At 42.5% G+C, this 26,025-nt stretch overlaps 1 protein-coding gene across 1 annotated transcript in view; it reads right to left on the reverse strand.

Moving 5' to 3' along the window:
- MACF1 (microtubule actin crosslinking factor 1) overlaps positions 1-26,025 on the reverse strand; it is a 246,318-nt gene that overhangs the window by 202,570 nt on the left and 17,723 nt on the right. The window contains exons 2-5 of the mRNA XM_055082837.1: positions 21,173-21,234; positions 8,312-8,401; positions 6,458-6,553; positions 4,111-4,188 (exon numbers count right to left, since the gene is read on the reverse strand). Of these exons, the coding sequence (XP_054938812.1) occupies positions 4,111-4,188; positions 6,458-6,553; positions 8,312-8,401; positions 21,173-21,234 (326 nt within the window). The remainder of the gene's footprint in view (positions 1-4,110; positions 4,189-6,457; positions 6,554-8,311; positions 8,402-21,172; positions 21,235-26,025) is intronic.

A 26,025-nucleotide genomic window follows, 5' to 3' on the forward strand; every position in this document is an offset into this window, starting at 1 on the left:
AGCTGTCATATCAGTGCACGTTTAAAAAAAGACATCAAAATTGGTGAATTTTTGTGTAACCATTTTAATGTTGAAGAAAAAAAGCAACATTTTGGCGAATTATGCTTTATTATTTCAAGAAAGGTAAAAATGCAACTGAAATGCAAAAACAAATTTGTGCAGTGTATGGAGAAGGTGCTGTGACTGATCGAACATGTCAAAAGTGGTTTGCGAAGTTTCGTGCTGGAGATTTCTCGCTGGACAATGCTCCACGGTCAGGTATACCAGTTGAAGTTGACAGCGATCACATAGAGACATTAATTGAGAACAATCAACGTTATACCACGCGGGAGATAGCTGACATACTCAAAATATCCAAATCAAGCACTGAAAATCATTTGCACCAGCTTGTTTATGTTCATCGCTTTGATGCTTGGGTTCCACATAAGTGAAAAAAACCTTCTTGACCGTATTTCCGCCTGTGATTCTCTACTGAAACGTAATGAAAACGTTCCATTTTTAAAACAAATTGTGACAGGCGATGAAAAGTGGATACTGTATAATAATGCGGAATGGAGGAGATTGTGGGGCAAGCGAAATGAAGCACCACCAACCACACCAAAGGCCGGTCTTCATCCAAAGAAGGTGATGTTGTGTACATGGTGGGACTGGAAGGGAGTCCTCTATTATGAGCTCCTTTTGGAAAACCAAACCATTAATTCCAACAAGTACTGCTCTCAATTAGACCAAGTGAAAGCAGCACTCGACAAAAAGCGTTTGGAATTAGTCAACAGAAAACTCATAATCTTCCATCAGGATAACGCCAAGACCGTAAGTTTCTTTGATGACCAGGCAAAAACTGTTGGGAAGTTCTGTTGGGAACTGCTGGGAAGTTCTGATTCATCCACTGTACTCACCAGACACTGCACCTTCAGATTTCCATTTATTTAGGTATTTACAAAATTCTCTTAATGGAAAAAATTTCAATTCCCTGGAAGACTGTAAAAGGCACCTGGAACAGTTCTTTGCTCAAAAAGATAAAGTTTGGGGAAGACGGAATTATGAAGTTGCCTGGAAAATGGCAGAAAGTAGTGGAACAAAAGGGTGAATATATTTGTTCAATAAAGTTTTCGGTGAAAACGAAAAATGTGTCTGATTTTTACTTTAAAAGCGAAGGCACTTTTTGGTCAATCCAGTATCTTCCAGCATGATTGTACCATTTTGCAATCCCACCAGCAAAGCAACCTTGCAAGCACATGCTATTATGAGTTGCTTTTTAATTAAGTCACCACAGCCCTGACTTTTTTCTTTTTCTTTCTTATTTCTTTAAGGTTGAGAGAGAGAGAGAAAGAGAGAGATCTGCCCCTTGTCCCTCGCTGGTCTCTGGCCTGCTCCCGCCTATTTCCCCTCCTTTGTCGCAGACATCCCCACCTGCCCACACCTCCCATAGCATATGCTTTACTCCTAAAATCTCATTCCAGCAACACGATGTGCACAGACACACAGGCCCTTCCCCCAGCAGGGTGACCAACCATTCCTGTGTGCTGGAAACTGAGGGGTTTCCTGGACGTGGGCCTTTCAGTGCTGAAACCAAAAGTGTCCTAGGAAAACCAGCCTACTTCCACTTCCACCTCCACCCCTGCAAGTGTCTGTTGTACCCTCACAGAGGTCCTCACAACTGTGGCAAACCGTCCTGAAGCTGCCCTCCCTTTATCTCTTCAATTGAACTGAAATCTTCTTGTACTAAAGAACCTAGTGACCTCAAACAGAAGCCTCACTTCTCCCTTACACTATGGTGACCGGTGCTGTAGACTGAATGCTTGTGTCCCTCCAAAATTCATATGTTAAATTCTAACACCCAATCTGAAGGTATATGGAGGTGGGACCTTCTGGGGGTGATTAGGTCTTGAGGGAATGGAATTAGTATCTTTATAAGAGAGACCCTGAAAGCTCCCTCGACCTTTCCATCATGTGAGGTCACAGCTAAAAGCCATCTCTGAACCAGGACCTCACCAGATACCAAATCTGCCTCGATCTTGGACTTCCCAGCGTTCAGAACTGTGAGAAATAAATTTCTGTTGTTTATAAGCCACCAGGGCTGTGATATTGTGTTACAGCAACCTGAATGACCAAGACACCTGGGCAAATTCTTTCCCTTTTCTGTATCTCAGTTTCCCCTTCTGTATATTGGGAGTGGGACAACTGCTTCTGGTGTGAGTGCACGTTTTCTAATCACAAGCAGCCCACAGCTGGCAGGCTGGCAGTATCAGCCAAGTCCACGTTCCTCTGTCCCAACTCTGTCAGCTTTCCCCTTGTTTTCTGAAGAATACCTTCCTTGGCCAAGCCACCTTCCAACCTCTGCCAATCTGTTCCTTGGAGACTTCACACCTAACTCCTACCTTTCCTACCTCATCTTCTACCACCTTTCTTGGTAACTGTCACACTCATCTCGATGACCCAAGTATCACCCATCTGTACAACTCGTCTGCCTTCTCACTTCTGATGACTTTCATTTTCACTCTGCTTTGGAAACCTGCACAGCTACAACCTCACCATAAGCAAGAACTGCTCTAGAGTTCTCTCTGCCCTTCTCTGTGTCCACTGTTAACCGCTCACATTTTTACTATAGCCAAGTAACCAATCTCCTCTCCATCCTTATTTACATTTCTAGCTAATCAGTTCTTCTCAATTCACCTTTTGACCATTAAGGCCCTCTCTGGTTTCCTGTAACTCTACATACAGACATTCCAACGCTGATCTCTCTGGTCCCCTAAACACGTCAGCTCCCAATTCTCCTACTTCTTTTCATTTATCAATTTATTCAACAAATATTTATTAAGTGCTGATTGTGGACCATTCATGATGACAGGTGATGAAGATAAAAATGTTAAGTAAGATCACGTTCCCTGTCCTCACAGGCCTACAATGCATTAGAGCAAACAGAGAAATAACAATAAAGTAATAAGTATTATATTAGAAGCAAACTGCTGCAGGAGTACACAGAAAAAGAATTTCCCAAGTTAATGAGAATTACTGATAAGAGTGACAAAAATGAACTAACTCCAAAAATATGTGTACCATCTAATGTCTTCGTGACCAGTGCTGTTGCCTGGCGACTGTAGCTATACCAAATCTTTCCAAACAGCTCTCTAAGCAGATGATCTCTGACTCCCTCATCCATCCACCTTTCTCCTCTCCACAAACTTTCTCTGTGTCTTTATCCCTCCTTCCTTCCTCCTCCCTGTATCTCAGAAGAGGCATTTTTTTCCTTTCTTTTTCAAAGAAACCACGTCAGCTGTGCTCTGCATCTCATCCCTCAATCCCTGGGCTTGGTTCCATCAATTAGGAAGCAATGGGAGGAAGAAACGTGTGTAGAAAGCAGCACGGAAGGAGCGTTAAACAACTGTCAGGAGACCTGGGTGGAAGTCCCAGCTTTGCTCTACCTTGTGTGATCTGGGGCAGGTCATTTCTCAGTTTCCTTCCGTATGAAACAAAAAGGCTGGACCAGAGGATCCCCAAGGCCTCTTCCGGGGCTAACATGCTCTGACTCGCACTCCTCCTCACCCTCATTCTGCTTTCCTCTCTTCACTGGCTTCTCCCCCTATGTCTAAAAATATGTTGCCATCTTCCTTCTTTATCTAGGGAGGGAAAAGCTTCTTTACTATGTCCTAACCACTTTTCTGCTCTACTGAGACTGTTCTCGTAAGTCACCGGCGCTGCACAGCTGAGACCTTCCCCTCAGCTCCATGTGCCGTTCAGCCATCCTGACCATCCCTCACCCAGTTATCATGATGATGGAGCACTCTGGTTTTCCCTCTTCCTAGACGATGTACCTTTTCCCATCTTCTGTGCTGGTTTATTTTTCATCTTCCCTTTGAAAACCTCCACCAGAAGTGAGTCAATCTTTCATATCTTGCTCTTCTCTAAGACTCTCCCCCGGAGACAGGCCACAAACTCTATGTAAGGACCACCAAATGATTTGTCCAAACACAATACAGCTGCTCACTAGCAGGCAAGACTCAGAACTGCATCGGTCAGATTTACTGAGGACTTACCAGGGGCACTGAGAACACCTAGGGACACGATGCCAACATTCCCTGACAGAATGGGGAACACACAGGACACTCTTACCTGTCGCTGCTTTAGGAAGTCCAGGGCAATCTGCACATTCTGCAGCCTGTGAAAGCGCATCCTGCCCTTCTCCCGGGGCTGCAAACAAACAAACAAAAGGGATGTGAATTTCAGCTACACCAATTTACCCATGCAGACCTCTTTCCTCTTTCATTTCAAGGACTAAAAGGCCACAGAGAATGCCTCATGATTGAAGCCAGGCGTGGGAGCATCACATAAAGCACCCCCCAGGGCAGGACCTGTGTGTGTTTTCACCATGCTTGCTGAGGCCCCAGAATGCCTTGTTTACCACTAGGATCCCCGTGAACACACAGCTGGTGTGAATGCAAAGGCTTAGGTAGTGCCGCAGCTCCTCTACGGGTTCTTCTGCAGTCGTACGTGGCAGAACTTGATTCTGGATGCGACGTTAATGGGAACAAAGAATCGCCTCTATGGCTCCCAGAATCGCAGTTAAATGCTATTGTAAGGAAGGGTAGAAAGTCCTAATTGCATACTGCACAGTAATGGACAGAGCCAACTGTATTACAAACCTGGCAAAAGAAACTAGAGGTAGCCAATTTTATACTAGGGAATGAGGAGTTACACATACTCAACAAGCAAGTGAAAAAACCTAAAATGGAAGGCAGAAATCAGGAAGAAACCTATTTTCTAGGAAGATGGGTGTCGGTGTAGCAAAGCCACACTTTACCCCAGTATGAAATACCCAGAGCAAACAAGACCTTGATGATGTAGGGCTGTTCAACACGGCCCTCCAAAGAAAGGTATTTCCTGCCAGTCACTCAGTCCTGGATGTCATACAAGCCACAGGGGAGAGGCCCACCTTTACCCAGTGCCCCTGGAGCCCGTCCCCACTGCCTTGTCCACTGCACAACTCCTATCCGTCCAGAAGTGCAGGAAGTCTGTTTGCCCAGTGGGTACAGGCAGGGACGGCTACCTACCTCTGGAACATTTTCTCCTGCTCACTTTCCAATGTTTTTTTGTTTTTGTTTTTGTTTTTTGCGGTACGCGGGCCTCTCACTGCTGTGGCCTCTCCTGTTGCGGAGCACAGGCTCCGGACGCGCAGGCTCAGCGGCCATGGCTCACAGGCCCAGCCGCTCCGTGGCATGTGGGATCTTCCCAGACCGGGGCAGGAACCCGTGTCCCCTGCATCGGCAGGCGGACTCTCAACCACTGCGCCACCAGGGAAGCCCTCCAATGTTGTTTTTATTTTACCACAATTGGGACTAAAACATTACTCTCACTAGATCATACCCAATTCATTTGTAAATGTCAAATTGGTACTAATTAAAGGCCAATAAAATACAAGGTAGCTCTGTTGCGGGCACCTGCACAGAAGAAACACTGCCCCAGGTTGAAATGGGCAAAAAGTAACCCACCACGTGGAAAGATGGGGTGGAAGCATCTCTGTGGGGGTCCCCTAACCCTTCTAAGCAAAACTCCCAAGCCAGAGTAATTGACAAAGAGGATGAGGCCTCTCTGTGAAACAGGATAACTTCATAAGTCAAAGTTTTAGGAAAAATCTTCTTAGTGAGAAGCTCTTCTCAGTCATTTCAGCTAAACTAATTGTGACTATAGCTTAGAAGATGACAGAGCCTGTGAAACTGAAGACTCTAAGGCAATGGGAAGGGAGATCAATGAGGTGAAAAGCTGACTTTAAGAGGACAGGGAATGGGGATATTGCCTAATCCCTCTTTCTGGAGAAGGATCATAGGCTATAACTTAGAGCCTGCAAGCAGAAAATGGCCCTCTTACATACTTTAATCTTTACTCCTAAGTACTCCCCACCAAAAATACCCTTAAGAACATGCAAGTTAAATATCTGTCCTCTACAGCAATTAGAGATGCTATTGACCAAGCAGAGTATCTCCATGCAGTGAGTGGTTTGCAAACACCAGGCTCCTCTGAAAACAAATGACATGTGTGTGGTGAGAACCTGGAGGCCAGAGAGATGGAGAGTCCCCGTTAGTCTGGAGTGTGGAGTCATAAGCAATAACTGTCATGCTGTCAACTAAGCTTTCCACGATTCTGCAGTCTAGGCTCAGACAACATAGCAAGGCCACCAGAAAGCCATGGGTCTCCAGGTCACAAAGGGACTTGATGCCACCAAACACCATTATTCTTTTCGTGCCAGCTACTCTCAGATAAGCAAAACAATTCCCACTCCAGGATCATCTAACAGTGGCAAGAGGCACAATTAGTTTTAACCACTTTCTTTGGGACCCAAATTCCCAGGTGGACAGGGAAGATGGCAACTGGTAACTGAGCTACTTGGAGACCTAGAGAACCCCAAACTCTCTGATGGCCCTGCAGTGCCGGCTGGGATGCTGGTGTCCCCAGGAGGACCTACTACATCATCATCATCTTCCTCCTCCTGCTCCTCGCTGTTTGTATGGCGCCAGGAGGGCATGCTCACCAGACGGAGGGTCTTCAGCCCTGCTGGCTCCTTTGGCCACCAACCAAGACAAAGACACGACACAGTAACAGGAAATTCACAACACATAAATGAAAAGGAAATGAATGCAGGAAAAAAAAAGGTGAAAATAAATATGAAAATACCCTCTCACCTCCAGAAAGATGCAAAAACCAAAATAAGACCAGAGCAGATGGTTATATTGAACACTTCTTATGTTGAAACACAGCTTTAATTCTCCACGGCCACCCACCCTCCCTACCTCTGTGAATCAAGTAAGGCAGAGAGGATGATAAGAACAACCATGAAAGACATATTTGGGTGGTTTTTGGTGAAAAGATGATATTTACGACTATCTCCATAAACACCTGTAGGTTTTCAAAGGTTAGGAAAAGAAATTCGATTGGAGTGGTTTTAACCTGTTTTTTAAGCAACATCACTGAAAAGAATCACTTTTCAATATAAAATCACTAGAAGTTCATCAAATATACCAGCCAAATTGCCCAAAATGTAACTTTGTGAGCACTGTTAAGTCCAGCACAGTGAAAGTAAAATTCTGATTACTTAGGAGATTTATAAATGAGGGCCAGAGAAGAACTAGAATTCATATGTACTGGCTATGTTAATAAAAGCATCTGTCAATTTTAGGCCATTAAACATTATAAAATTAATTCTATTGTAAGACCAAAAAAAAAGTGAAACCAAAACAAAGGCCCCAGGGGAAGGCAAGCTCCAACCGTGGAAGAAGCTATTACTTAGGGAGTGAAAATCTAATGTGCCAAATCCTGCTCTTGAAACACAACAAACAATGACTAAGAATTCACCAAAGGCAGTGAGCACGCTGGCTCCACCAGCTCCTCGAGCTGTGCGCCTCTCCAGAGCACTCCTCCCTCACAGGTGTTTCCAGTATTCAGCCCTGGCCTTTCCTAAATGAAAAGTATGTTGTCTACAACGCTAGAGATAGAGCAGGAACTGCATAGGATCACAGGCTTCCATTTGGCTCCCATATAGGAAACAATGAGCCCACAGAGAGGTTACGCTGATCCCTCAAACAAAGTGAAGATAAGAACTCGTGAGCCAAGAGGTTCAGACAGCCTTTGCCCTCAGATAGGTAAGTGTTTCCACAAGCCACATTTAATACATCTGGGGAGGAAGCAGGCATGTTTAATTATCCAAGGAGCCCAGATGTACTCCGTCTGGGGCTATGCTCAGACATCAACTTCAGCACTACTCCAACCCTGCGAAAGACAGTGAATCCCAGATGGGAGAAAGTGAGGTGATTTGGGAAAAAAATGACTCTAAACACCTGGGCTTTTAAATGTAAATTTCAGGTCTTTGTTGAATATAGAAATAGAACAATTCATAGTACAAGCGAAAATAGGAGGAGTCTACATAGACTAGAAATAAAGCTGTAGGAAGAAAAATACACCTTATTCAAAAATCTTTAAATGTAAATCTGCTATTCCTGAAACACTAGCATCTATAAATAGATAAAGAACAAGTAAGGAGAAAACATGCAAATATGAAAGGAACAGAACTGATACCTGATTCCATCAAGAAATGAGAATATATGATACAGCAGGTTAAATTAAGATGAAATTACATCATTTATAAAGTGTTAAGTCTGAGTTAGAAATAAAGTCCACTAATTAACCTCTTGTACTTTTTCCTCCCATGTAACAAGAGCACACAGTGACAGCCACTGCCTTAGCACTCAACAAGGTGGACCCATATGTCATTAATAGGGCCACACCTCTGAGGTCAACTCATTAGGAGAAGAGAGAAGCTCACCAGTTTGATGCCTGAGAGGACCTCCAGCAGAGAGATCAGGTTATGGCCATCCCGCAGATCTTCATAAAGATCATTGATGTGCTTCCGGACCTGTGCATGAGAGTGAAACAGACTGATTTTTATTCTATCTTGAATTATTTTATTACCTACACAAGAATCTCTGGTCCTAGGTAAACACAAATTAAAGAATTTGAAACTGGAAACAACAAAAAATTCAGGAATTTTCAGGTTGGAGTACAATACATATGAAATGGTAACACTTAACAGAAGTGTATGTGTGTTTTTTTAAATTGAGGCCAGGCACTTCCCTGGTGGCACAGTGGTTAAGAATCCGCCTGCCAATGCAGGAGACACGGGTTTGAGCTCTGGTCCAGGAAGATCCCACATGCTGCGGAGCAACTAAGCCCGTGTGCCACAACTACTGAGCCTGTGCTCTAGGGCCCGCACTGTGCTCTAGAGCCCGCAAGCCACAACTACTGAGCCTGTGAGCCACAATTACTGAAGCCCGCATGCCTAGAGCCCATGCTCCGCAACAAGAGAAGCCACCGCAATGAGAAGCCCACGCACGGCAACGAACAGTAGCCCCCACTCACCACAATTAGAGAAAGCCCGCGCGCAGCAACAAAGACGCAACATGGTCAAAAATAAATATAAAATAAATAAGTAAACTTATAATTAATAAATAAATTGAGGCCAGATCCATTACACACTCCAGCCAACCATGAAAAATACTCCAGCAAGTTTGGACTAGGGATGGGGAGTCTTTTTTTTTTTTTTTTTTTTTTAATTTACTTATTTATTTTTGGCTGCATTGGGTCTCCCTTGCTGCGCGCGGGCTTTTTCTCGTTGCGGCGAGCGGGGGCTACTCCTTGTTGCGGTACGTGGGCTTCTCATTGCGGTGGCTTCACTTGTTGCGGAGCACAGGCTCCAGGCACGCGGGCTTCAGTAGTTGTGGCTCGCGGGCTCTAGAGCGCAGGCTCAGCAGTTGTGGTGCACGGGCCCAGTCGCTCTGCAGCATGTGGGATCCTCCCGGACCAGGACCCGAACCTGTGTCCCCTGCATTGGCAGGTAGATCCCCAACCACTGCGCCACCAGGGAAGCCCGGGATGGGGAGTCTTAATCATCTTGAAACATCTCAGGAATTATTATGGACCAAAATGTGAAATGATGGCCAATGATGGACAGATGAGACCAGTCAGAGTCAGAAAAGCCTTCCAGAGTGCTACGAAGGAAACTAAAATGCTAGATACCCAGTATTCCATACGGTGTACCTTAATTTAACCCCTTTAATACCAAATACTTTTTTTTTATTTATTTATTTTTGGCTGAGTTGGGTCTTCGTTGCTCCGCGCGGGCTTTCTCTAGTTGCAGCGAGCAGGGGCTACTCTTTGTTGCGGTGCGCAGGTTTCTCACTGCAGTGGCTTCTCTTGTTGCAGAGCACGGGCTCTAAGCACGAGGGCTTCAGTATTTGTGGCGTGTGGGCTTCAGCAGTTGTGGCACGTGGGCTTCAGTAGTTGTGGATCGCGGGCTCCATAGCGCAGGCTCAGTAGTTGTGGCACAAGGGCTAAGTTGCTCCGCGCCATGTGGGATCTTCCTGGACCAGGGCTTCAACCCGTGTCCTCTGCATTGGCAGGCAGATTCTTAACCATTGCGCCACCAGGGAAGCCCCTTACCAAATACTTCTAATAGTGAACTTGAGAATTACTTTCCTTTTGGGAAAAAACAATTCTAATTTTATAACTGAAACTATGCAAAAACAAATAAATATCACTTTAGAAAAATGTGTGGGTAATGTCAAACATTGTGCTAATACTTTAGATGTTATCTCATCTATCCCTCATATCTATAAGGTAGGTATTATTATTCCTGTTTTACACATGAGGAAATGAGGCACAAAGAGGTTGAGTAACTTGCCTAAGGTCACAAGTGGAAAAACTGGCCTCAGTTTGGTCTTTCTGATATTAGTCTTTGCCATTACTACAATGCTTTGTAATCAGACATAATCTCATTTTATTTACTTAATCCAAACAACTGCCCTGTGAAGTTTATTTATTACTCCCATTCTATAACAGAAACTGAGGAAGCTAAGGCTCTAAGTTATGGTCACATACCTGTAGGAAGTGCCTAAAGTGACTGATTCATTCCAAGTCTAGTGACAACTTCACTGAGTAATATGCTCAAACACAGAATCAGAAGACAATTGGAAATTATAAGGAAGAAGATTTTTTTCAACATAAATAATTTTCTAGACAATAAGAGAAAGGGTTACTCTCAGAATAGTGGATTTCTAGTCACTGGAGTTTTTCAAGCAGAGACTAGTATAGTGGAATTTCTACATTCACGCGGAAGACTGAACTGTAAGTCCTTTCCAACTATAATATTCTAGCATTCAAAACAGATTGCAAATCAGAAAAGATAAAGGCTGGAAACATCTCAGTAACTTCCCAGAAAACAAAGGACTTGAAGGATTAGAAAATGTTTGACAGAAAGAAAGAGGAGGGGAAAACCACATAAGGCTAGGTATAGGGGTGGAAACATGCAAGACATGTATGTTTGTACGTGTGTGTGAAGGAATAAGAAGTTGACAGGTAGATAACCCAACTGGAGAAAATGGTTCATGATAAATTGAATAATAAGTTTCAAATATTTAAAAATTAAATACAGGTTTCAAATATTTAAAGAATATTTCTTCAATTTTTTTGTGCTACTGACAATATGACACACATTTTAGTTTAATCTGCAATATTAACATTTTCTCCCTCACTTTCTTAAGTTTAGACAATGAATGAAACAATACATTTACCTCAGACTTGTATCACTTGTTGATTTCCATGGTGTAAATACTCTCTTGAAATGACCAATTTCAAGCTATTAATATAATATCACTAAAAGCAATGTTGGGAAGAAATGTACAGTAGCACACCAATATATAGAATTTCCATCAGAGACATACAACAGAAATAATTGACCTCAAGAGCACAGATGGTACTAACATAGTAAAGTAACTGAAGTGATGAGCTTTGAATATTTATTACCTTTATTTTAAATATAATTTATTTAATTGTAAGTTTACATAATTTAATTTTTAATAATGGCTGTGCTTAGCAAATAGCTCACAAAATTCCTGAAAGTTTAATATTTGGCTCTCACGAGCCCATGACAGTTGACTCCAACACACCAGTGGCTCTAAGATTTCAAGACCCCTCCCTCATGTGGGTCCCAGGGTTCAACCACAGTGCACCACCACTCAAGAAATTAGCAGGTCATAAGAGTTGGAAAGGAAGTTTGATTTGACAAGTTCAATTTGAAGTATGTTGAATTTAAAACAACAGCAAAGGAAATGTTCTTGAAGCAGCTGAAAATACCAGAATTTAATCTGGGGCAGCTGAGAACTTAAGTTTAGAAGTCACATGCATAGAGGTGCTAGGTAAAGACATGGGAAATGTTGGGCTTTCCGGGTTAGGGCAAAAAAGAAGAGCAGAGTGCTAAGGACTGAGCCTGAGGGAATAGCCAAAATTAGAAGGCAGGAGATGGGAAAGCAATCAACAAAGGAGGCGGGGTGGGTAGGGGAAAAGGCAGTGAAAGAGGTAGGCAACAAACCAAGAAAGTATAATCACCAGTATCAAATGCTACAGGACAAGGAGGATGAAGACTAAGAAAGGCTTTCTGAATTTTCCTACAAATAAGAGTGCTTTCTGTGAGAATAATTTTCTAGAGTGGTGGAATGGAAATCAGATTTTAAATGAATAGTAGGTTTTAAAAAGTCAGAAATTATTAAATACTTGATATTAGGGTGAAGAAGAGAAGACACAGGGACTTCCCTGGTGGTGCAGTGGTTAAGAATCCGCCTGCCAATGCAGGGGACACGGGTTTGAGCCCTGGTCCAGGAAGATACCACATGCCGTGGAGCAACTAAGCCCGTGCACAACAACTACTGAGCCTGCGCTCTGGAGCCCACGTGCCACAACTACTGAAGCCTGCGCGCCTAGAGCCCGTGCTCCGCAACAAGAGAAGCCACCGCAATGAGAAGCCCACGCACTGCAACGAAGAGTAGCCCCAGCTAGCGGCAACTAGAGAAAGCCCACGCACAGCAACAAAGACCCAACGCAGCCAAAAATAAATAAATAAAATAAAATAAATTTATTTTTTAAAAAAGAGAAGAAACAATAATGAGGGATTTATTTTTGACAGGTAAGACCTGAACATAGGGTATAAAAATCGGGAGTGGTCATCAAGTAATTATTTAAATAAATTACATAGGGTTGCAGACCAGGTGAGATCCTGTTATCAATGGGATACCAAACACCACGGAGTGCTGAAAAGAAAAAGAAAGTACTTGAAATGTAAAGTTAGTTTTACATCAAGGCCCCAATATCTCCTTCTGAAAGTTCCGGTTATGTTTTACACCTGTGAATAGCAAAATTCAACCACCTTACAAGAAATTTAGATGAGACCTAGTTTACTGTTTCTCAGTCTTTGTGTGATTATAATAACTAAGTAACTATGAAAACCAGTAGAGAGATATAGACAAAAGTAATGGGGGAAGGGAGTGTAGTGAGATTTTTTTTTTTTTTTCTCGGAGAATTTTCAACAGAGAACAGTAGTCTGTTTCTGAAGCATACTGGACACAGCTCTGCCTAGAGAAGGATAAAGAACTATGGGCTTCCCTGGTGGCGCAGTGGTTAAGAATCCGCCTGCCAATGCAGGGGACACGGGTTCGAGCCCTGGTCCAGGAAGATCCCACATGCCGAGGAGCAACTAAGCCCGTGCGCCACAACTACTGAGCCTGCGCTCTAGAGCCCGCAAGCCACAACTACTGAAGCCCGCACCTAGAGCCCATGCTCCGCAACAAGAGAAGCCACCGCAATAAGAAGCCTGTGCACCGCAACGAAGAGCTGCCCCCACTCGCCGCAACTAGAGAAAGCCCACGTGCAGCAACAAAGATCCAACACAGCCAAAAATAAAATAAAAATAATTAAAAAATAAGGAACTATGATATTTTAAAAAAAGAAAAGAAACTAGCTAACACTTACTAGTGCTTTTACATCAAAAAATTTTCAGATGCAGAGGGGGGATGTGGAGGGCTCAATTAACATCCCAAGATCATACAGCTTAATGACCAGGCCAATCAAATCCAGGTCTGCCCCCTTCTAAAGTCTTCACCGTTTTTGTACATGCTACATTGCCTCTGAAGTTTTCCACAAATCTCCTAAGAAAAAGTCTGGTGGACTAAGCACCAGAAAAGTATTAGAGGCAGCCAAGTGAAGCCAAGAGTGCTCAGGAATCATCCATATATATGTTTCTTTCCAACAAATAATCATGCTGCTCTGTTAACAAACAAGATGAGTGAAAAACTTCAACTATCCAGGTCCTTGCCTGTTTTGTACTCCCTGTGAAAATCACCATCAAAATTAGTTCTTTAGAAATCTCCAAGGAATATGTACAAATGGCTAACAAACTCATGAAAAGATGCTCAATGTCATTAGCCATAAGGAAAATGTAAATCAAACTACAGTGAGATACCACTTCACAACCACTAGGATGGCTATAATAAAAAAGACAGATAATAAGTGTTGATGAGGCTATAGAGAAACTGGAACCCTCATACACTCCCAGTGAGAATGTAAAATGATGCAGCTGCTTTGGAAAACAGTCTGACACTTCCTCAAAAGGCTAACCACAAGTTACCATACAACTCAGTAATTCCACTCCTAGGTATATATCCAAGAGAATTAAAAACATATGTCCAGAAAAAAAACAAAAACAAAACTTGTACATGAATGAATGTTCATAGCAGCATTCATTGTTCACAATAGCCAAAAGGTGAAAATAATCCAAATGCCTAAATATTATGATACGTGAAGAAGCCACTTACAAAGAACCACATATTGTATGATTCAATTTATATGAGATGGGCTTCTCTGGTGGTGCAGTGGTTAAGAATCTGCCTGCCAATGCAGGGGACACGGGTTCAAGCCCTGGTCTGGGAAGATCCCACATGCTGCGGAGCAGCTAAGCCCTGTGCCACAACTACTGAGCCTGCGCTCTAGAGCCCATGAGCCACAACTACTGAGCCCATGTGCCACAACTACTGAAGCCTACGCACCTAGAGCCCGTGCTCCACAACAAGAGACGCCACCGCAATGAGAAGCCCACGCACCGCATGAAGAGTAGCCCCCGCTCGCCGCAACTAGAGAAAGCCTGTGCGCAGCAATGAAGACCCAATGCAGCCAAAAATAAATAAATAAAATAAGTAAATTTTTTTTTTTAATTTATGAGATATCTAGAATCGGCAAATCTATAGAGACAGATAGTAGATTGGTGGTTGCCTAGGGCTGGGGGAGAGGATGGGGGGTTGGTTAGGGATAATGATTAAAGGGTATGGGGTTTCTTCTGGGGGATGAGGAAAATATTCTAAAGTTGATTGTGGTGATGGCTGCAAAACTCTGTGAATACAATAAAAGCCATTGAAATGTACACTTTAAATGGGTGAATTATGTGATATGTGAATTAAATCTCAACATAGCTATTTTTAAAAATTAATGAATGGGGCTTCCCTGGTGGTACAGTGGTTAAGAATCCGCCTGCCAATTCAGGAGACACAGGTTCGAGCCCTGGTCCGGGAAGATCCCACATGCCACGGAGCAACTAAGCCCGTGTGCCACAACTACTGAGCCTGTGTGCCACAACTACTGAAGCCCACGTGCCTAGAGCCCATGCTCCGCAACAAGAGAAGCCACCATAATGAGAAGCCTGCGCACCTCAACAAAGAGTAGCCCCCACTCACTGCAACTGGAGAAAGCCCACGCACAGTAACAGTGACCCAACACAGCCAAAAAAAAAAAATTAATGAATGACTAAATTTTGAGACCAAGCCAATCCTCCCCAATCACCATGCATTAGTAAGCCAAGAAAAACTCTGCTCTCTCAATTTTTAAAAGATTGGCTTGAAGTTATGAAAAAATAAACAGCTTCCACCAATTTCTAAGTGGCTTTAGCAAAGGGAATAAATTGCACTTAAGTGCTTGGAATCAGAATCTGAGCCCAAAGGGACTTTAAAGATTACTTAACTCTAATATACTCAGTTTACAGATGAGAAAAGCATTGTCTAGAGAAGTTAAATAACTTTGTAAGACCATTTAGCTGGAAAGTGTCAGATCACTGTCTCTTGACTCTGAGTTCAGTGCTCTTTCCCCTCACAAGGCTTCCATGATGCTTGAAGGGTAGAAACAACATATTAACAACATTATTAAATTATAAGAGCCTCCCCGCAAAAAAAGAACCAAGGATTGTCATGTAGTATTCTTTAACACCTGCAGAAAGCCTGATCTAGAAAAGTTTTGCTCGAAGACTCTTAAAAGAAAACACAAGCAGCTCAACTTCCTTGATCCACATTATGTTGAAGAGCAATATATAGGTCAGAGGAGAAAGTTTTAAAGAGAAGAGTATGTTATTTACTGTCATCTATACTTATTAAAAGATACAGGGAAACTAAGAGTGAGCCTGGTAGCTTCAGATGGATTTCTGAATTTATAGATTTCTAAACTGTAAAAGGGAAAATTCCATACTGATTCAAAGGTCAAATTTATTCTCGAGAAAAGCCCAATACTAAAAAAAGCAGGTAACAGTTGTCACAGACTTTTCACTCTGGAGAGAACTGTGCTCGAACGCAGGGAATAAGAGTGGGGGCTGAGAGTCCCTTTTGGAGTAAGTAGAGTGCGATGGGGGAGCAAAGTGTGAGGCTCTTTGCATATGAGAATCCTATCGCCTCTCTGTTTTGAGAGTTCCTTAAGTTTTAAGGAATCTGACAGTGGTAACAGCCAACCCTGATTAACAAAGATTCTCTGAGAATGAGGAGGATTCTAAAATCCACCAAGGGTATCTTTACTTAATAGGCAGGCACTAATGCTCAGGGAGTAGAGAATCCAAGTCCAAATGTAGAACCAAAACCTTCAGTGGGGGTCGAGATGCATTCAGGGTGAAATCAAGCCCTGAAAACTCAGGTCTAGGCAGACATGGTCACAAACCACCACCATACAGTCACAGTTGGGCAACAAAGGCAACACTCCTCTCCTCAGCATCTGACCAGCACGACTCCATCAATCTCTTAAATTACACTCCACTGCCAGTCTCCATCTCATGTGGCCACAGCACAGAGGCTGCACAGGAGAGAGTGCCTGGAACCATTAGAGCATTCTCCCACCCTGTGTTCAGCTAGAGAGCCTCAAACAGGCAGAGAAAAATTGAGAACATTAGTAAAACTTTGGAGTTAAAAACTTTTGCTGGTTTATCTGGAATTCTTAACTAAAATTCCAGGAAGGCCAGTTGCTTCTAGACTGCATACATGACTAAAGATGGAAAGAACTAGTCCATCTGTTAGATTACATACTTTCCTTCCTTTCTACCCACTAACCTCCGCAGTCAGTAGAAACTGACCAGAGAAAGCCTTCCTCCTCCTTCTCAGGAGCTCATGCTCTCAGTTCTGTCTCATCGTCTCAGCCTTTCTTGAAGTTCTCTTTGGGATACTTCATCAGCTACCAGAACCCAGAGATATATCAAGGATAATGTAAATAAAATCTCACTTAAAACTCTAGGTTTTTATTTTTGATGGTTCTGGCATTTGAGCAGAACTCTTCAATTTGTAGGACTTGTGTTCTAAATTAGGTTATTTATATATTTCAGATGCTTACATCCTTAAATCTCTTTTATAATTGGACCAACAGTGTTCTCAGCTAATAAAGAGGAATTGATTTGCTTATGCAAGAACAAACTGTTTCCTAAAGAGATATTTGGGAATCCAAGAGATTAGGTCAACTAAATCTAGAACTTGAGGGGCTTGGCTGTTTTGATCTTACATCATTCTACTTGCCAATGGCAACACTAATGTAGTTCACGTGTACTTGGGGAGCAAAGCAAAGGATGCCTGAATTACAAAAAACAGATTTGATCCCTAATTCTCAGCCCAAAGTTCAAAGAATTCCAACATGGAGCAATGATTCTGATGAGCAGTGAATCTCTGTGAAATATTCCAAGATGAGAAAATGCCATGGGAACTGTAAGGCTGGGGGCCTGAGAAGAGATGAAAAATTGCCAAGGATTTAAGTAAAGCTCTGGCTGGCCTCCAATTTCTAACAATGCTATGTGTTCGTCTAGTTTCTCCCTCCCTGGGCCTCCTGTCATCACACAGCACTGAGGCAGAGGTTCAACAGGCAACATCAGCTACAAGTGAAGAGCAGGGAGCCAGAGCATTTGCATCCAACTACAAAGTTTAGGGGGACAAGCCTGAGGCAGGATAAATTCAGTTCTTCCAATTGTTAAGAGATGAGGTATGAAAGCAGAGCAAGGTGGGGGCATATTTAATAGTAACAGCAAGTAATTCTGGCCAGAAGACTCATGACTGCTCTTTAGCTCCATCCTTCACTAGCTGTATGACCTTGGGAAAGTCACTTCATTCTTCTAATTCTCACTTTCCTCGATTGTTAAAACTGAAAGGATAAAATACCTTTACCTCCTTCAGGGTTACTGTAAGGAGCAAGTCAGATTAGAATATGCTTTGTAAGCTAAAAAGACTACTGAGCTATTATTTACTCAAGGTAACAAATCCTTACTGGATACTTCTCATGCTCCGGGTGCAGCACTTGGCTGAGACAGTAGCACGAGTCCTAGACCTCAAGGAGCAGAGGACACCAATGTGTGAACACACAAGCCCATCTCTTCAAAGTGGTGTGGCACAGAGATGGAGCTGCAATTAATTTAGTCCAAGGGATGGAGGTCAGAGCCTCAGGAAGGGGATACTGGACCTGGGTCTTGAAGGGTAAGTGGGTGATGGTCAGGCAGAGGAGGCCAAGACATGCATTCAAGGGAGAGAGAAATGAATAAGCAAAGAGTATGAAAGTACACAGTGTTTAGGAAGCAGTGAGATGTTTCATACGGCTACAGCACAGGCTATGCAGGGGACAATGCCCGGTTGGAAACAGGCTGTGAAGGGCTCTGCACCATGACAGAGTTATGTGCCACCAAACCAGAGGCAACTAACTGGTAAATGTTGAAGAAATTAGAGGAAAATTGCAGGGTTTTTTCGTCCTGTCTCTCTCCCTTCCTACTTTGTCCCGACTAAAAAAAATAGGACACAACATCAACCTTCAAGTTACAATCTGGCAGAAAGATGAATGTTGCAGGTGCTATAACAGAAGTACATAACGAATACAGGGAGGGCACAAAGGAAAGGCCAGTCAATTCCAGGTGGGAGAGTCAGGAAAATATCTAGTGAGGAGGTGTTAAGTTGGTGTTGTCCAGGCAGAACAGCGTTGGGGAAGGTAATCCACGCAGAGGGAGCCCCATAAGCGAAGATACAGAGTCATAAATAGCATGGCAAACAGTTCAGCAAAAGCTTAAGGTCTGAGAGGAATATGACACTATGAGCCTGGAAAGGTAGGCAGACCAGTGTCAGTACTGCAGAGGTTAAGAGCTCAGGTGCTAGACTTCAGGCTGCCTGAGTTCTAGTATTTTAGTTCTTCTTCTTTCTAGTGGTATGACCTTGAACAGGTTATTTAACCTCTCTGAATCTCATTGATAAAATGGGACTATTAATAGAATCTACAGCATAAGGTCAGTGAAGAATTAAATTAGATGATCCATGTAAAAGACTTAGTACAGAAAGTCTGATTTACAGTAAGCACTCAATAAACTACTACCATTATCATTACATTTGTTCTTACAGAAAATTTTATTAGGAAACTATTATGGCCAAGTCAAGAGATGAAGAAGCCCTGGACTAGAACAGAGGTAATGGGGATGGAAAAGAGAAACCAGATGCAAGCATCTTTCTGAGTTCGAAGTGACTGACTGTAGTTGGTGACAGGGAGAGGTGATGGGCAGGACTAAATATAGTATGATTCTAGGTTCCTAACTTGGACAGCTAGTTACATGAGCGAAAATATTGAGCAATTTGGGATGTGTTGAATATAGGACATGTCTGGGTAACATCCAGATGACCGTGTCAAGTACACTGTGAGATACAGGTCCTGGGCTTAGGAAAGAATGCAGGAAAAGGCTCTATCATCACCTCCTTACCTATATCTTGTAGTTAGAAAATCGCCCTCATTTGTAGTTAAACAAGTGGCCCTAACAAGCCATGTTTGATTTATGTAACCATCTCCCCGGCCATAGTTTACTGAACTAAATTGATAGACCACTGACCCATGGAGGAGAAGAAAACCTCAGCCAACCAGACTGCTTGTGTTTGTATCTTTAGAATCATGTGGCTGCAGGGGTTTACATTATCATTTGAGGGACAGCCACCATGGAGTGGTGCAGAGAATGCAGAGAACTAAATGTAGGAGACACACAGAAAGATATAAAAATGAAGAAACACAAGGCCTCATAAAAAGAGAAAGAGAGAGTAACTGCCCAATAAAGTTTAGTTTTCATAAAGCTCAGATGCATCCAGACACCAGACTCTGGAGATCACTCTGTATCCCTTTCTACTTATGATTCCTTGCATTCCATGCAACCGAATGATCCCGTGGCTAATGCAAATGAGACTGCCAAAGAATACAGAGAAGAAAACAAGAAAATGGTTAGGACCCAGGGAACATCAACATGGAGGACTCAGACAGAGGAAGAGAAGCCAGTGAAAGAGGCATTCATGGAGGGAAGAGGTAACTGAGGAAAAAGCAGTGTCCTAGAAGGCAACATAAAAGAGAGCTTTAAAGGAGCAGTGAGGACTTCCCTGGTGGCACAGTGGTTAAGAATCCGCCTGCCAATGCAGGGGACACGGGTTCGAGCCCTGGTCTGGGAAGATCCCACATGCTGCAGAGCAACTAAGCCCGTGTGCCACAACTACTGAGCCTGTGCTCTAGAGCCCACGAGCCACAACTACTGAAGCCCGTGCCCTTGGAGCCTGTGCTCTGCAACAAGAGAAGCCACAGCAATGAGAAGCCCACACACCACAACGAAGAGTAGCCCCCGCTCACCACAACTAGAGGAAGCCCGCTCACAGCAATGAAGACCCAACGCAGCCAAAAATAAATACATAAATAAAGTAAAATAAAATAAATTTAAAAAAAAAAACAAAGGAAGCAGTGAGTTAGTCAACACTGTCAAATGCTACAGAGAAATCAAATGAGAAGAAGATAAAACTAGGCTACTAGATACAGCAATTAAGAGGTCACTGGTAATCTTTCCCAGAGCAGTAATTATTACAACTCACAGTTATTTGAGTTGAGTCATTACTGTAACTTTAAAACTTTGTTTTCAAATCTGACTGCCACATTAGTCATACTGTTTATTCTTAGGTGAGTATTTAATGTGCCTCTGCCTTGGGTTTTCCTCTATTTAAAAATAATAATATAAAAAAATAATAAGATCTCCCTCCAACCCTAGCCATTTTGCTCTGTATTTTAAACTGCATGGGGGTTATACCTGAATATACATATTAAAAAGTTCATTAAACTGATCATTCAAGATTTGCAAACTTTGAGAGAGAACAAAATCCCCTCTGCCCCATCCTTCCACAGTAATCAGGTTAAAAAATTTAAAACAAGAAAGGGGCTTATAAAATAGTATGTAAAGTTTGGTGCAAAGTATTCTTGGAATCCCAGGAATCACACTACGGTGTATCCTCAACCTCAGCCTCCTCAGGTAATGGAGGTGTTACTGTCTTTACCAAGAAACTGATCGGTGGAAGCTTCCACATTATTCGGACTATGTTAGATATTTAAAAAAAAAAAAAAAAAAAAGTCATGTGTATCCCCATCAACTGGAGCACATGGCCAGCAACATGAACTGAGAGAAGGGACTGATAGATCCAGATCAGGAGCAGCCAAAGGGGCTAGGGCAGCATCCATGAAGGGGTCCTACCTTCATCAGGTGCTTGTTGACCCACTTGGTGAACGTCTTCTTCTGCACACGGTCCCGTTCATCTGTGAGGAAACAAGGAGAAGGCACTGGCTTAGCGCTACCCGGCAACACGTTCCCCAACCACTGCCTTGCCCACACCCAGATTCTCCGGGACAGTGGAGACAGTTTCCTCAGGACTATGAGATAGCGTCTTGTTGTTGGGAAGGTTCAGTCTGTCTGAACTTCCTCTTCTGTCCTTACCATGTTGTCACTTTATGCATTAGACAGAATCATGTGCCTCAAGAATCTTGTCATGGCAAAGTCTCCTTCGCATCGTAATTCTCCGGGGAGCACAGTGATTCCCTGCTTCCCCTGCCCCCAGCAAGCTCCAAAAAGCCAAAGCTGTGAAAACCCCCAACAGAAGGGGTGCAGTGCCCTTGGCGTTCAGGACACCTATAGTGCAGGGTTACATCTCACCCTCCACACACCGGTCCTCTTGCTCAATGCTCTCTTCCCACCCCCTCCTCCCCAGTACTCCCTCACTCCAGCTTCCTCCCCAGCCTCACCAACCAAACTCTCAGAGCTGCCCACTATGCCCTGCCCCGCACATCTCCTCCCTCCCTCCCTTCTCCCAAGTCTTACAGAGCCCCACTTTTTTTGTACACAAACTGCCTTTCATTCTCCATTTTGTTCACCTCTTTAACAGAAACATGACTGTCAACACTTGACAATGACTGCGCCACAGAGGCCTGATCCTACGGAGAGCTCACCTTCTCACACAACGCCACCTCCAGACCACTGATTCATCAGCTCCGTTCCTTTTCTACTTATTTGAAGCCCTTGCCCTCTACTATACAATCTATTTCAAATCATCCTTTCTGTCATCGACCACTCCCTGCTGCCTGCCCCCTCCACGTGGCAAATCTACGTTAACTTCTCGTAACAACTTGGTTCACATTTACTATCTCCAAGGGTATCCTATGGCATCATCCTCAAATTACTTCAGCATATGTGTGGACAATGCATGTGAGCCTGCTTGGCTCCACGGACCTTCAGCTCCAATTCACAGCCAGCCACCACCATGCCACTTCCTGAGCCTCATTCCTTCTCCAAACATACCTATTCAGCAGTCATCTTTACCAATCTTTCATACCTCCTCATCATTCTCAACCTTCAATCACTCCCTTCTTATTTTACCCTGTTTATTAAGAAGACCTAAGATCATCCCAGTCTGTGCTAGACAACATAGTTAAGCAATTCAAAGCTGCAGTCACTAATACCCCAGGGAGTCTCACCTGCCTAACCTTCTACTAGTATGTTCACCAGGACAATCCCCAAACCTGAATGACTACCATGGCTTGACTCCTCCACTTCTTCTCCAACTCAGAGAAATTTCAGAAGAAAGTAGCAGAACTATGTAACTCTGGCTCACTAGTAATTCACACAAACTTCAGTTAGGTTTTCTCTCCCTAGTGCCACAGTTATTCATTCCCTTCTTACTGACTCCCAAGTAAAAGCCACATAGGTACCGTTCCAAACAATGCTAAGGCTTTCTCTCCACTTCCAGGTGGATGCACTATCTTCTTATTTTTCTGAATCTATAGCCATTCAGTAAGTGCTCCTTCATCTCTTTCTCTAACCTTACCTTTACCTCTTTCTTTCCTGCTTTATTTGCAAGGAACAGTGATCTCCTCCTATTACAGACCACAGAACTTAGGAATTAGAATGGATTTAGTCTAATTCCCTGCTGATTCACAAATCCCCTCAAAAACAAAGAATCATATGTTCAGAGTTGAAAGGTCTGTCCAAATCTTGCATACATCTACAATATTATTGACTCTTAAAACTGAAGATAATAGAGAATTCACTGCCTCATAAAGCAACACATACTAATTTAATAGTTCCATAACATGTCATAATCTGTATCCTTATAAATTCTACCGATTGGTGCTCACTTGGAACTGTTGGGATTTAAGTCTTATCTAATTTTCACTTCATAGAGTCCTGCAAGTGTTTGAAGCCAGAATTTTTATTAGATTTGACCACTGTCATTCCAACATATTTTGATCTTTTTTATTTATAGATGCTGATTCAGTTATCTGACCTCTTCATCATCCTTTCCAAGCCTGTATCATCTGCAGACTGAATCAGAATCAGCTTGCCATCTACAATCTCATCTAAATCACTGACATTTGTTTTCTCTTCATGGCAAGCTACTTTCTTCCTCTCTACCTCTCCAAATGCTATTCATTCTTTAAAATTCAGCTCATTCATTCACTCATTTATTCTTTGAATAAGTCCTTATTAAGGAGCTAGCTGCTTGGAATACCCTGTGTTACACAAAGTCACAGTCCCTACCTTTAAAAGAGTCTAGCAGAAAGGAGACAGTCTAGCAGAAAGGAGAAATAACTTCAATGCAGCTTGACAAGTACTGTTAACAGAAGTAAGCACAGAGTGCTCAAGAACGTAAGAGAAATGGCTAAGCCTGTTTGAGTAGAGGAGGGACCCATGGGAGGTTAGTGAACGTTTCCAGATGGGTGACTAACTAAACCTTAAAAGATGAGTACAAGTTAGCCAGAAAGAGAAGGGACAAAGCTACTACATGAAGTTCTACCTAGTGCAAAGTCATGGAGATAAGAAGGAGCTCATGTTCAGACAACTGCACAGAATTAAGGATAGTTGAAAGACAGGACGTGTAATAGGTAGTGGTGACAATTAAAAGTGGATAGAATGGCAAATCACGGCCTTTCATGACAAGCTAAGGAGTCCAAACTTTATCACCAAGAAACTGGTAAGGGGAAGGTAAGGGAAAGTATTGAAAGATTTTAAATAGAAGAATGACACGTGAGATTTGTGTTTGAGAAAAATTACTCTGGCAGCCTTTCCCGACAATTCCATTTCTCAATAGTCTCTTTGTTCTCCAAATTTTTATGGTACTTACTATTCTAATCACTCAATCCATACTTATATAATTATATAAATTCTGATCTTTTAATATGCTCATTCTTACTCATCAATGAGATCATTAACTCCTTGAGGAAAGAGATCATGCTTTACTTTTCTTCATGTCCCATAGCTTCTAATATCTAAAGCTCTACATTATAAGACTAAAATAAATCCTTCCCCTTACCTGAACTGAAAGTCAGCTTTTTAGCTATTGGAAGCATGACTGATGAGAAACTATCTGGTTTTCCTAGTGCATTATCCCCATGGGAGGGCTTGGTAGGTTAACAGAATAACTATGGGTAGAAAATAAAGAAGACTCAATTGTGTTAATTTCATCTTCAGGTCTAAAAGAACTGAGGCAGTGGACTAAAAAGAAATCACATGAATTCCACCTCTTTAAAATATTGGCTGGTTTAAAAGAAAATCTGTTAACTTTTTCTTTTCCATCTATGTATTGTTTAACCTATTATAGCAAACCCATATTAATTTTATAATAAAAGAAATTCTATAAAGAAAACCTGTGTCTTCAGAGTGAGAACTTTGTAAAATTAGAAACAGACTATTCTTGGTTATAAGGGTAATAAATAGAGCAAAGCAGAGTGGACCTGGCATTGGTGAAAATGTGGTGGGCAGAACTTTTAGTTAGCTTTAATACTGTTTTTCCATAATGTTTGCATGTCCCAGCAAAAAGGTGATACTTACTGGTGTATCTGAGTTTTTACATATTGGACAGTTTTTTTTTTTTTTTTTTGGCCGCACCACGCAGCTTGTGGGATCTTATTTTGCCTACCAGGGATCGAACCCGGGCTCCAGCAGTGTAAGCCCCGAGCCCTAACCACTGGACCACCAGGGAATTCCCTGGACTGGACTCTTATAGGTAATAAATAAACATTCTTGATTGGCCAATATATGATTAGAAGACTGGCTAAAGAAACACACAGAATGAAATCAAAGCCAAGTCACTTGTAAGAGTTCAGTCCACTGCCTCATTTCTTTTAGACCTGAAGGTGCAATTAACACACTTGAGTCTTTTAAATTTTACTACCCATGGTTATGCTGTTCACCTACCAAACCCTCCCATGGGGATAATGCACTAGGGAAACCGGATGGCCTCATATCAGTCATGCTTCGAATAGCTAAAAAACTGACTTTCAATTCAGAGGGAAGAGGTCCAAGTACTAATTCTGAATGTAATTACTAAAAGCAGCATGATTACAAGTCCTTCCCAAGAGCAGCTAGCCTGCTTAGAGCCGAGCTATAAGTTCCTCAGGAAAGGGTTTTATAGAACAACCTTGCCCCAAAGCTGGAGGATCCTTTTTTAGGATCCTATGTTGCAGACCAACCAATTACATGAACGTTCTCTCCTGACTTAAGCATCAGGGTAAGAGGATACTGCAGTGCCTGGATTTTAAGATCTTAATATCAGCAAGGAAATTCATTAGGGAAGCCAAAAAGCAACTTTATTACATAGACCTTCAGAACACTCCAAACAGCTCAGACTGTGAAAGTTTTTAATAAGTTTTAGGTTTGATTCCCTATACATAAATCCTTCATTTAATTCAGGCCCAGTGAAGATCTTTCTACCTAACACTGGAGATAGAATTTTAAGAAGGTACCCTTATGTAAGAAGAAAACAGTCAATCACAGGAAAGGTGATATTCTTTTAGATGCTTCTTGTAAGCTCAGCCTCACCAAAGGCTATGAACTGACCACGAAGAACCCAACAGGCGACTGCGAAATTCTTAGACTGAACATATTGAGGCACCAATTAATCATGTGAGGGTTGCTTAATTAGAGGGATTTACTACTTCGTTTCCAACTTTATTAAGACCACTACAGGACACCGAGCTACCAATACCTACCCTAATTTTCTTTTAGTTTCATTGGCAGAGATGTCCCTCCTTGTTACCTAGGCAAGTCCTTCCCTC

The sequence above is a fragment of the Physeter macrocephalus genome, chromosome 3 (assembly GCF_002837175.3).
Source record: "Physeter macrocephalus isolate SW-GA chromosome 3, ASM283717v5, whole genome shotgun sequence".
Lineage (NCBI taxonomy): Eukaryota > Metazoa > Chordata > Mammalia > Artiodactyla > Physeteridae > Physeter > Physeter macrocephalus.